Source organism: Mauremys reevesii, linkage group 9 (assembly GCF_016161935.1).
Source record: "Mauremys reevesii isolate NIE-2019 linkage group 9, ASM1616193v1, whole genome shotgun sequence".
NCBI lineage: Eukaryota > Metazoa > Chordata > Testudines > Geoemydidae > Mauremys > Mauremys reevesii.
The window spans coordinates 16,106,073-16,119,216 of record NC_052631.1 but is presented as its reverse complement, the minus strand read 5'-3'; the positions used below and the strand labels follow the sequence as shown (position 1 = coordinate 16,119,216).

General features: G+C 41.4%; 1 protein-coding gene and 1 long non-coding RNA gene across 3 annotated transcripts in view; one reads left to right on the top strand and one right to left on the bottom strand.

Moving 5' to 3' along the window:
- Positions 1 to 11,810, bottom strand: part of LOC120371525 — a 31,207-nt gene extending 19,397 nt beyond the window's left edge. The window contains exons 1-4 of one of the 2 annotated variants that reach the window (XR_005584423.1): positions 11,558 to 11,810; positions 5,149 to 5,202; positions 3,109 to 3,159; positions 387 to 490 (exon numbers count right to left, since the gene is read on the bottom strand). This is a non-coding gene — a long non-coding RNA (uncharacterized LOC120371525). The remainder of the gene's footprint in view (positions 1 to 386; positions 491 to 3,108; positions 3,160 to 5,148; positions 5,203 to 11,557) is intronic. The other variant, XR_005584422.1, reaches the window with a different exon arrangement.
- Position 11,811: 1 nt separating this feature from the next.
- Positions 11,812 to 13,144, top strand: part of SEC62 (SEC62 homolog, preprotein translocation factor) — a 30,743-nt gene continuing 29,410 nt past the window's right edge. The window contains exon 1 of the mRNA XM_039487323.1: positions 11,812 to 11,958. Within this exon, the coding sequence (XP_039343257.1) occupies positions 11,923 to 11,958 (36 nt within the window). The 5' untranslated portion in view covers positions 11,812 to 11,922. The remainder of the gene's footprint in view (positions 11,959 to 13,144) is intronic.

Here is a 13,144-nt window from a genome sequence, read left to right as displayed (position 1 = left end):
TGAACTGAGCACTTGTGTGTAGTGGAGAAGTAGATGCAGGGTGTGGGCATCACAAACTGGTTAAATCCTGGACATTAAAATGATGCATGGAACGGCCATATTCATTATTCTGGGATACTCCTGCTGCTGCCCTTGAGTGCTGCTTTGCCTGATTGCACATATGAGCTGAGTTTAGGAGAAAGTGAGAGCAGAGGCTGTCATGAAGACAAGCCAAGAAAGAAATGTTTTCCAGTTCTTGCAGCTGGCTGGCTCAATGCCTCAGAGTCGCAACCAATGATGGGCTCAGAATTCCTGCTGGCCTATTGACCTGCAGCAGCACCCATTCCCCGTGTCTTAATTTACCTTATTAGACCACTTATTAAAAAGCACCACGCGCAGCAGCATACCTTTTGCATATAACACATTTCAAGGGACGTCACTCATTTTAATGCCAAAATTATCTATGTTCTGCACTAATTTGGTGTCCCTCACTTTTTCTGTTGAAAATGATCTGCAACAGAACAAACAAGGATCATGAAGCTGACGTTTTAGAAAGGGATAAATCTCAAAGCATTTTGTGATGTTTCCTGCATTAATTATTTTGTGTGTTCCTCACTGTAGGTTTTTGTCACACACTTTGTCCCATATTCAGGTCTTGGCAGGTTGAGAGATATAGTCAGTAGCCTGCTGCCTTAATGGTGGCTCTGTAATGCTCTCTCCCAGTCTCATCCACATCCCTGCAGGACTGAGCCCTTACGCCTGGAAACACACGCATTTTTTGGATAAAATGGAGTTTTGTAAATTGAGGTTTGATAAACTGAGGTTCTACTGTATGTCATTAACAGAGAGTCTCTTTCCCCTAGTCTACTTGATGTGGCCTTGAGTAATTAAACAAAAGGAAAACTGTGAATGGCTTGCCAACTACAAAACCAGTTTCTCCTCCCTTGGTTTTCACACCTCAACTGCTAGAACAGGGCTTCATCCTCCCTGACTGAACTAACCTCGTTATCTCTAGCTTGCTTCTTGCTTGCATATATATACCTGCCCCTGGAAATTTCCACTACATGCATCCGACGAAGCGGGTATTCACCCACGAAAGTTCATGCTCCAAAAGGTCTGTTAGTCTATAAGGTGCCACAGGATTCTTTGCTGCTTTTAAAAGGAAAACTGATGCTTAGGATAGTAAGTATGTTTTTAATTTACCATGATTGTGGGGGAAAAGTAATTTAACATTTTAAATTAGGGGAACCTGTTCTTTTGTTTTATCTTTAAGTAAATCATGTTATATTATGACAGGTTTCAGAGTAGCAGCTATGTTAGTCTGTATCCGCAAAAAGAACAGGAGTACTTGTGGCACCTTAGAGACTAACAAATTTATTTGAGCATAAGCTTTCGTGGGCTACAGCCCACTTCATCTGATGCATAGACTGGAACATACAGCAAGAAGATATTTATACATACAGAGAACATGAAAAGGTGGAAGTAGCCATACCAACTGTAAGAGGCCAATCAATTGAGATGAGCTATCATCAGCAGGAGGAAAACAACTTTTGAAGTGATAATCGAGATTACCCATAGAAGGTGTGAGGATACTTAACATGGGATACATGTAAGTATCCTTCTATGGGTCATCTCGATTTTCACTTCAAAAGTTTTTTTTCTCCTGCTGATAATAGCTCATCTCAATTGATTGGCCTCTTACAGTTGGTATGGCTACTTCCACATTTTCATGTTCTCTGTATGTATAAATATCTTCTTGCTGTATGTTCCAGTCTATGCATCCAATGAAGTGGGCGGTAGCCCACGAAAGCTTATGCTCAAATAAATTTGTTAGTGTCTAAGGTGCCACAAGTACTCCTCTTCTTTTCATGTTATATTATGTCCTTGGTCTTGTAGATCATATCTTTGTTCATTAGATAAAGTGTGACAAGATGCTAACAGCAGCAACTAAATGAAGAAGCTTATCTTACTGTATTGTACTGTTCATACTGTGTGGCCTTTAGGAGTATTCTCTTTCTGAAACAGCGAAGTTTTGGGCTAAAAAGAGTAGGGGCCTGATTCTGCTTTCAATGGGAGTTCTGTCATTGACTTCTATTGGAGCAGGATTGGACTTTAATACTGACATATTTGTGTATTTTCTCTACATACTAGAACTAGGGTTTCCGGTTTTAGGGCTAAATTAATAAAACCCAATAAAGCCTATCAATACATATGTCTGATATATATAGCAAAATACCCCAAATTTGTCATTTTTGCAGTATTTAAAACTATTTATAGTGCTGATGGACCCTACAGTCCTCTCATACTCATGAGGGCCCTGATCCTAATCCTATTGAAGTCAATGGGAGTCGTTCTGTTGACTTTGGGTTTTAGATCAGATCTTTGGAGATCATCCCTGGGAGTAAAGAGCTACAAAGGGGAACAATCTTTGATATAATTCAAAGAAAACAATGTTTTAAGCAGAGATTTAAAAAAAAACTCATTTTGTTTACTTCTAAATATGAGTAAAAAATTCCCTAAAATTAAACACCTATAATGAGAAAAAAACAAAATAAAAACCTGAAGCCGGAAAACCTAAGTATAACTCCATAAGGTTCTCTACAAAAAAAAAAACAAAACCAAAAAAACTAAGTAAGTGTTATAAACTTAGAATGGCAATTAGTTCGCTGTTCAATTTTTCTCAAATAACTTTAGCAAGTATTGACCTCTACCCTTTTCATTAACTTTTCTGTATTTTTCATGGCTAAAAACTTTCTAAGAAAGGATTTTGGGTTTTTCTGTAAAATAATCAAAATTTACTTTTAAAACTTTTGGATAAAAGGCCACTGTCAACTTAAAAAATCACATTCTTCCTGAAACATCTTTACCTAATACTCGAGTCAGTAGTGCCTATGATTACTAAAAGTGAAAGCGATTAGAGTAAAAAATTATTCTTCATTCTTTCATTTGCTACTAGACAGGGCCACATATTCAGCCCTTGTGTGTTTATATATATAAACATTAGAGGCCTTATTGATTCTCAATACCTGCAAATTCTTTCTATATTTTTAACAAATATTACATGCTGCACCAAAGGTGTAACTAGCAGTCTCAAATATGTACCCATATTGGCTGAGCTTTGTAACTTACTGGTGTTCCAGTGTCCATGCCACCTCTGTGTTCTTTTGTTCTGATGTGCCACTGAAATCACAATTGAACACAGATGATGCACCTGAATACATGTGGTAGCACTGGACATTATTTACTTAATATATCTGCCATATTCGGCAGCAGTGAAGCAGTTAATGAAGGGGTGTATGTCTTATATGTGTTCAAATTATTTTGCCCGTGTCTGCACTAGATGTGTAAGCTAGTAGGGGCAGGGACTGTGACTTTTTGTTTGTACAGAGCCAAGCCCAATGACAAGGCTTAATAAATAAAATGTAATACCGGATGTGTTGAAAATCAATCTCTGCTAGGAATAACTGAATTAGAAATACTTCTGACAAGAAGAAAAAATAGAAGTTGGAAAGTCCATCAATACCAGTCTTCTCTCACCCCATATTGCAGAATTTGATTATGTGGACTATGCCCATATAGTCTTAATAGATTATTCCATTCTTAATAGTCCAAAGTAAGGTGAAAAATCTCTAAAGGAAACTCAGTATGATCAGTGAGAGGAATTCCAACCTGACCCCAAATCAGATAATTATTGTAATTCAGTGCATCAAAGAAAGAACTGCCATTTAAGAATTACCACTGATGTTTCAGGCCATGCAGTGACCAAATAATTGCCCATTTTTAAAAAAAGAAATCCTAGAATTGTGGAATAGTCTTCACAGGACAGAGAATTCAAAATGTTAATTTTTTTTTGAGTGTGGAGGGAAAAAAAGCATCTGAACTTTTTAACCTAAATTTATGTTTTCTGAGCTGTCCACATATTTTCTTACTGTAGCTCAGTTCAAACAGAGCCTCACCTAAACTTTTGAGGTCTCCTTTTAGTACTGTATTATGATCCCCATAAGCTTCTCTACAAACTCTATAGGCTTCTGCTCACCAACCTGCTGTCACAGCTATGACCTTACATAACTTTTATCAGTTGAGCCGCTCTCCTTAGAATCTTCTCCAGAATTTGAGCATTCCCACAAATGTTTTACAGGTGGTTACTGAAAACTGGACACAGCACTTCACATGGTACTTCCCTCAGATGCTGTACAATGGTATAATGGCTTCTCTGGTTTTGTTTGTAATACTTCTGATGCAGCTCAGGAACTGACTAGTCTTCTTTGCTGCAACTGAATAACACCTTCCCATACAGCTGACTTGAATCCCTATCAGCATAGGCAGCTGGTGGCTAGGGCTAGAGGAGATCAGTCCCCACAAATTGCTCTCTGCCAGGCGCACATGATCTTGCTGCTCAGCGTCTCTGGCTCTGACCTGTTTCCCCCTGGACACAGGATCAGTCACAGGGGGCAGAGCCTGGGACTAGGAGCAGGAGTCCATGCACTGGGTTGCAGTGTCACCCACATTTGGTTTGGCTGTCCCTTCATCATGCCAGCAGGGAACAATCAGCCGATGGGGAGGTGCTAACTGGAGCTGGGTGGCATGGGGCAGATTTGGACTCAGTGCTGATGGGAAAACAGAGCTGAACTGAATGGTCTGAGGGAGCAGCAACTTCACTAAAATAATGTGCCCCTCAGCGCCCCTGCTCAATCTGGGGTTGCGAACCCCACCGCCTTACTTTAAGCACTTTCCTGGTGCTCAGATTTGCTGGTCCTGGGTGCTAATAGGAATGGGCCATTGGCCCACCTGCGGCTATCCCCAACTCAGACCCAACCACAAGAATATTTGCACCAGTCATCTATGCATGTCAGTATATTCCAGCTCTTTACACGGCATCATATGAGTTGCTTTATGATTCTTAGAACCAAAATGCCTCACTTTATATATGCATACATTAAAATCCACCAATCATTACTGATTAAATCTCATGGAATATACTACCAGTTTTACCATTGGTTGTATGTAAAATCTCACATATGGGATGTTACCCCCAATTCCTAGTACCTATTTACTTGTTTTTTATATGTAAAATGTGCCCAACACATTGTGTCCAAGTGCAAATATAAAATTACTAAAGTCATACACAATTTATTGACCAATATAAACAAAAGTAGAATAAATTCGCACCTCCACACTGTGAACTGTGTCCATCCCTCAAAATCAGTTCCTTGAGATAAAAGCCTACGAAAATAGATCCTAGAATGGTCAACAAACTCTGTTTCTGTTAGACTAACAGAAATATACATATTAGAAACAAAGGCCCCAACTCCAGCTTCAAGATTTTTAAAGCTAAGGAAGTACCTGGCTTGCCTCGACATTTTGAATTACAAATAGCACAAGGTGTCATCTCAGTTAGACAGATCCCAAACAGGAGTCGTACATGGTTTTATAGATCAGGGGTTCTCAAACTGGGGGTCGGGACCCCTCAGGGGGTCACCAGGGTATTACATGGGGGGTCACGAGCTGTTAGTCTCCACCCCATGCCTCACTTTGCCTCAAGCATTTTTAATGATGTTAAATATATTAAAAAGTGTTTTTAATTTATATGGGGGGGTCGCACTCAGAGGCGTCCTATGTGAAAGGGGCCACCAGTACAAAAGTTTGAGAACTACTGTTATAGATCATCGTCAATAACCTAAATTTCACTTGGAAGCAAATAGGAAGCAAAATCAGTCTGGAAAACTGGTGTTAAGTTCTCCTTGGAGGTGGTCAGCTGCTTTCTGCAGCTGTTGTAGCTTCTGAGTTGTTTCTTGAGGGTATCCCGTCAAGTGCATTGCAATAAGTAATTTTGGAGGAATGGGTAACAGCAGCAAGGCCTACACCACAGAAAATAGTTACAGTTTCGGTTTCCTAACCAGACTTGGACAAAAAAAAGCATTTTAGGCTGTAGATACCACTTGAGAATTCAGGAGCAAAGTTGGATCCAAAAGTTTCCTCTGCCCAAACTGCAAACCTCATTGACAAAATGTAGTCAGTCCTACTCAATCATGGAGGCAGGCATCACTCCATCTTGCCTTCTGCTAGATGCTGCTCCATCCTACCAGCATCAACAACTTGTCTGGATTGAACTGCAACCACCTCACCCTATCCACATTCAATCCTAGCCAGGCACTGGGAAATCGATACGCTACTCCATCTACGCTCAATGAAAATCAGATATAGAGCTGTGTGTCACCTGAACACTGATGGCAGCATAGTCCAAAATTTCTCACTATCTTCCTGCAATGGCCTCACATATTGTACACATTAACCAGAGCAGTGACAGAATAGTACTGGAACAGTGGACCCCATATGAGAGAACTTTTAGGCATGAACAATTCTGTAACCCCACAATTTAGGATATATTTGAGAAGAATAAAAACTTCCCATCTATCCTAGCCAGTATCTGCAGGTGTGTTAACAGAACTTCACGGGCACTGGTATCAAAAACTGCTGACAAATCTTTAAAAGAAAAAAAATGAAAAATCAGCTTCAACATGTAATTTGTCTATTTCTAGGAGATCATCAACCAATGAGACCACTCTTCCTGACATAATCAGGTCCAAAGCCAGACTGAAAGAGATCAGGGAATCTGACACCAGATTACACCAAAGTTGCCCAGCTATAATCTTCTTAATAACCTTCCTGGAAAGAGAAGGTTAAAGACTGGGCACAATAGAGTATAATTCACTTGCAGTCATGGCCTTCTCTTTATATTTGATCTATACTTGTAACGCAATGCACAGTATGCATTTTAAAATATATTTCATGTTTTTTGGCAAATCTGCATTTATTACTTCAATATCAAATTGCACAAGGATTTTTTTTTTTTTAATATGGAGGATTACTGTTCAGGTTGTCCGGATTCTCTGATTAAAGACTCCCTTTCTATACATTGATGCAATACAGCTTTAAAAAAGCTGGTAAGGCTTAAAGTGCCAGTGATATGCAGATCAAGTTGTCCCAAAGTATGTGTTACATGATGGACCATACTGGTTCCATTCTTTTGTCTGGGCCCTGTAGTGGGTTACTGGGTGACTTCTGAATCGTCCCTTTCAGTCAATTGTGTATTATTTGTCTTAAAGGATACAGAAAGCTGTGTTAGGATTTCCCTTAAAAAGAAAGACCAGTTTGAAAGTTCGTATCATTGCAAAAGCTTTACACCATGTATAATCTGTGAAATGTATTAGAAAATAGGTTTCTAACTAAAATGGACAAATGTATGTATATGTGTAGTGATAACTATGACAGGTTAGACCCCCTTTTTGGGATGCCACCTGATGTACTGGGGTTTCACTAAGCCCCTGCTGCTCCACCAGCCTGGCTTCTCTCTCTGTTTTGCTGAATTAGGCTCTCTGGCCTTTTGCAGCGCACACACATAGGTAGGGCCACACCCAGGTGCAGACACAGACTTAAGTCAGCTCTGTGTGACAGTATTCACCTAGCACTCATGTGCACACCCCCTTTGGTGAATAAACCCAAAATAATATTGTCTTGCGCTGTATAGAAAGATCTGCAGAGTACAAGCTCATAAAAATTCACCCTCTCCCTCAATGTGAAGAGAGATATGCACAACTTCTTGCCCCGCCCAGTTAGAAGTTGCACAAACTTGGTTTAATAAACAAAAATTTATGAACTATAAAAGGCAGATTTTAAGTGTTTATAAGTGATAGCAAACAGAACAAAGCAGATTACTAAGCAAATAAAACAAAACACGCATACTAAGCTTAAGATCTTAAAGAGACTGGTTTCAAGAAGTAATTTCTCACCCTAAATGTTATTTTAGGCAAGTTGCAGAGTTTCTGTAGCTTAGAGTTCCGGTTATTTATTATTACAGACTGGACCCCTGTCTGTCTGGACTCACCCCTGCCTTTCCCCTCAGGTTAGTTCCTTTGTCCCTTCAGGTATTTTCAGCAGCCTTTCTTCTTGGGTACGCAATGAAGGAGAGTCCAGATTAACCCCCTCCCCAGCCTTAAAAAAGATTTACCCCAGGCGGGAAACCTTTGTTTGATCTCCATCCGCCTACAGAGGAAAAGTACCAACAGTGTCCCAGATGGTATTTTGTATCAGGTGATCTTATCAACTGGCCTTGCAGTGTCAAAGCAACTATGAAAACAGGTTTATTTGCAATGGCCACGGGAAGGAACTCCAGGCCTTATTGGAAATTCACATCTTCAAAGACTCATTGTCATTTTCTAATGACCCATTAAGGCTGATTACTTACTGTCTGATGGGCGTTTCCCAAGTATAAACACAGATGTAATTGTTACATAGTCAATATTCCTAACTTTAGATACAGAAATGATACATGCATACAAATTTGATAATCACATTCAGTAAATTATAACCTTTCCAATTATACCTTATATGAGCCACCTTGCATAAAATATATCTTAGTTATGCCATATTCGTATCATAACCATCTTTCTATGAAGAATATGGGGTGTAGCGTCACAATAGCCATCTTGATTTTTAAGAGCAGTGGCATTTGTAAAATCAGAGACCCCAGTATCAGGGATTACAAAGAAGTCTGTAAACACTGGTTCCATAGTTGTGGATATTTTACAAAGACATTGTCTGTGCCCCATGCAACTTACTATCTAAATCAGATAGATACAATACAAAACAATCTTGACTATTTGAACATCACGCATCCAAAACCCACTTTGTAAGCTGCTTGTATTCCCGCTCTACTCCTAACACAATATACAAAATTCAGAACTTAATTCCTGAAGTCCTACATTGCTGCCAGCAGATCCAGTCTCCTCCTTACCTACAACATTTCTCTTACTATGCCCTATTCAAACTCCAGCAAGGCAAGAGCATGATCCTACTCTCCTAAAGACAACAGGCCATTGGAACAAGTGAGATACTCACATTATGAATTGAGCCATCTGACTCGTTTTACTTGGTGGGAGATAACTACCACCGTAAGTTATACATCTGGAATTCACATGAACACAGATCACCTTGAAAGGTTCTCCTACCTGCAATCACTCAATTTTGACTAAGCCCTATCATACTAATGTCTGGACACACCCCAACTCCATGAAGGTTGATGCCATCTCTTTCAGCTGCACTGACACAGGACGTCCCCTGGCAGCACTGGACTTTGTTTTACAGATGTTACAATCTCTTTCCATGGGTCAGGTTCCACCATGGGAAATAATTGTTTTATATTCCACATATCCACCACAATAGAAGGCAATTATAAGAAAGGCCAATAGTTCCCGCCTCAATTCTTGGTATGCATTCCTATTCCTATTTGATTCATTCCTTGGAGTTCCAAAGTCACTTCATTCTTCTCTGGGATGGCTCTACCATCTATTCAACTCTCCTTCAGTTCAAGGCTGTGGCCACAACAGTTCCTCTGTTTTGTTGGCCTTCAGGTAGTCCTCTGTTTGTTGGAGAGCCAAGTTCACCTACGTCTGCATTCTTCCAGGCAGACTTTCCAAGTACTGCTCCAATACCATGAATTTCCCTACGATACAGGTTCCAGAAATTGTGTAAGATGCCTTTTAATGAAAGATCAGTATGTAGGTTGAATTAAGAAACTTTGCTGTTCCACTTATTTAAATTCCTAATGTGATGATGACTCAGTTAACAAGTCTGCTGTTTTAACAGCAGATACATGCTACCTCACACGCACGACAGAGAGGTATAGCACAGGACATATTTTGCTGTTACAGGGAGTGAGAGCATTTTCTTTCTAAAGTGTTTTGTATGTGTTTGAATATGTCTCTAACCTGAGTAGCCAAAGCTTTCTTGCAGTATTAGCAGAATGCTTCTCATAAGATAGATTTAAGCATTACATCACATGCCATTTGTCATTATTCTGCATCTCAAGTCATGTTTCTACTCAGTGTCCTGTTAGCACTTGTGCATTCCACCACTTCTATGCCAAGTAAAGTGTTGTTATCCTTGGTCATTCAGGAGACGGGCAAAACCTCTTTCACAGGAAAGTTAAACCAACAGCCTCAATTTGAACCTACTGTTTTGTAACTTCAAGAGCTAAGCACATTAAATAATTATTAAAAGTCTACTGCCAACCTAAAAATCACACTTTTGTCTGAATATATTTTACCCACTATTTTTAGAAGAAACACCTAATTTTACTCTATCTAAAATAGATTAAAACTTTATTTCCCTATATTTTCAATTTATTTTGTGTATAATCCCCTCTATAGTCAGACAGTTTAACTTGTAGCTTGTGTGTTGTCCAGCACCAACGGAGAGAAAAACATTAAAAAAAAATAGGAAATTGTGATTATAAAATCACAGACGTGCACAGGGTGATTCAGGGGCAAGTATATCTGAAACTTTTAAAAACTTTTTACTGTTTTCAATTGACAGTATAATTTTCATTTGCGCATGAATACAAACTGAGACAAGCTGAGTGCTTCCAGATTAGCAGGAGTAACCAGGTACAAGGTTTGGTGTGGGTTGCATATTCTGATACAGAACTAAACATGCTTTGCTAATATATATGGCCTATTAGTAAAAGCATGTGGTGAAACAATCTCAGGTAAAGAGGTATTTGATTTTTATGTAAGATGTATATCTGCACCTATCGCTTAAACTATGGGAAAGGGTCTGACTAACCTAAACTGGTACAATGCCTTCATAACCTGTGGACATATCAACAAGCATCTACAAACGGAGGCACGGTGCATCAACTACTGTATCTTTGCTTTAGTCTAATCTCTTATCTAGGAATGTGTAGTCAATTGTCCATTCTAAATGTATGTGCCTATATTCAAAAGAAAGGGTTATTACTAACCTAGCTTTGAGGCAGACTTTCAAGATAGAGAATAACGTCTATGACCATTTACAGATACTTTTTGGTTTGTTTAATCTATTGCCTGGCATAAAATAGTGTACCTGGCAGAATGTACCTGGAGTGCTGCCACACACATTTGGTACATCGTGACGTGCTTTGTATTGTACATGAATAGAACACATGAGCACAGTAGGCAGAGATGAAGAAAAACACCTGAGTAAATATAGATTTAGGAGCTTAACTTTGGGCACTCGGTTTAAAATTTTTGACCAAGGACTTTGTAGCCTTTTGGACCAAATTCTGGACCTTTTCAAAACAAGATGCCTCTAGTCGATGTGCAAAAATGCATGCACAATTGGGCACCTAAATTTGTGGGCTCATTTCAGGCAATTGTTCTAAATTGTGATAGCTGCATACATGAGTTTGTGAATGCTGACACAGAGTCCTAGTTGAAGGCCAGACGAGAACATCCCATCAGATTCTAGGCTGACCTCCTGTTTATCACCCGGTTATCCCTTGAATTGAACCCAATAACCTGGATATTAGACTAAAGCATTACAGCCCTCCACAGACTAAACTATTGTGTGGCACAGGAAGAGACTAGCAGGGACCGAGGTGCACCAATGCCCCAAAATGGTGGTGATCCTGGACACAAGGGTGAGAAAAGAACTCCAGGGATACAGCCACACTTGAATGGTTAGTGAATTAACGTGTTAATTAAGATGTGTTAACTAACACCACTGTGAGCGCTAGTGTAGACACCACACCAGCACCTACCATCGGTGTCCCGTCCAGGGGCGCTAGGTAAGATGCAGACACCACAGCTCTGCTCCGCTCCCCTCAGGCGGAGCAGCGGCGGGGCGATGAGGGAGCGCGCTACTGAAGAGAGACGCTAGGAGGCCGCCTAATACCCAGCGCGGTGCTCGCCCCCGCCTGGCTCGAGCCCCGCCGGGAGCCCGCCAAAACCGCCTCCGCCCCCGTCTGGCGAGCCGGTCCCTAGCCCAGCCCCCACGTCACCCCCTCCCGCCAGTCGGGAGCCCCAACTTAGCTACCAGCCAGCTCCGCCCCGCTTACATAAGAGCTCCCGCGGCCTCTCGCGAGACTCCCGCCCCCACGTCACCGGCAGACCAGACTTCGACAACATGGCGGAGCGGAGGAGACATAGGAAGCGGGTCCAGGTAGTGCAGCTTCCCTCGGGGACTCGTTGTGTCCCCCTGCCCTGTCTCTGCTCCCGCTCGAGCCCCCTGCGGCTGGCCCTGCTCCCGGCCTCCCGCCCATCCTTGGGCCCCCCCACTAGCCTCTCGCCCCAGCCCCCGTCTCCCTCCCGTAAGGCCCCTCTCCTCCCTGGAGCCCCCCTGCCCTTCCCCCGCCTGGAGCCTGCGCGCCCCGCCCTGCGCAGCGTCCCTGGCACCCCGCATCCTGTCAGCACGCGGGGACCCCTGTCGTGATCTCGTAGCAATACATCACCCCCGCCCTGTCCGTGCTGGCCTGCGTGCACCCACCCACCCACCTCCTGTGCATGCTCACGAGCCCCCACACAAGCACCCCTGTGCACCCGTGCGCTACACCTGTCGCAACAGCGCAGCTGTGCGCTGCCCATTGAATTAATGGGAATGACAATTTTCTTCTCTTGGAGGAGGGGACAGAAGGGGTTTCCAGATTTAAGAACCAGTATTTTATAAAGAACGTCTGAATTTCTCATACCTTCTTGCAGCTTAAAGACCTATTCAGTTGTAAACCAAAATATGTGGAAGGGATTTTCTTCATAATATGGTTTAAAACGTTTTGTTGTTTTTCTTAAAGAGACAAGGTGGGTGAGGTAATATCTCTTATTGTAACAACTTCTTTTGGTGAAAGAGATGAGCTTTTGTGAAATTTAGACAGGTAAATGATTACTTTTGTGAATGATGGGTGTTCTTTCAGGTACAGTAAATCACCCCTCCTCCTTCCCCTCTCCTCCCCCCAAATCCTACATATTTAAATGTTTATTTAGACAAATACTAATGGGGATGGGGGAGGAGCTTTTTTTTCAATAAATATTCAAGTGGGGGAATAAAGTGTTTCTTACAGCTGGAACCATAAAGGCATCTGTAGTTCAGGTTGCCAAAACGTATTGGGTGGGATCCACAAAGGTACTTAGGTTCCTAAATCCCACTTTTGGTGCCACTGAGATCCATAAAACACCCACTAAATGCTGTAGGTGTCTAAACTAATTTGACACCTAAGTTTTCAGGGTAAAAGTTCTCCTTTGTGCCTATGTTTATGTCTCTGAGAGTGTACATGTCTGCTTTCCTCAAGGTGTTGAGACACCATCTCCTGCCTAAACCCCAGAGTCATTCACAAGCCTGGGAAAGATAGGTATGT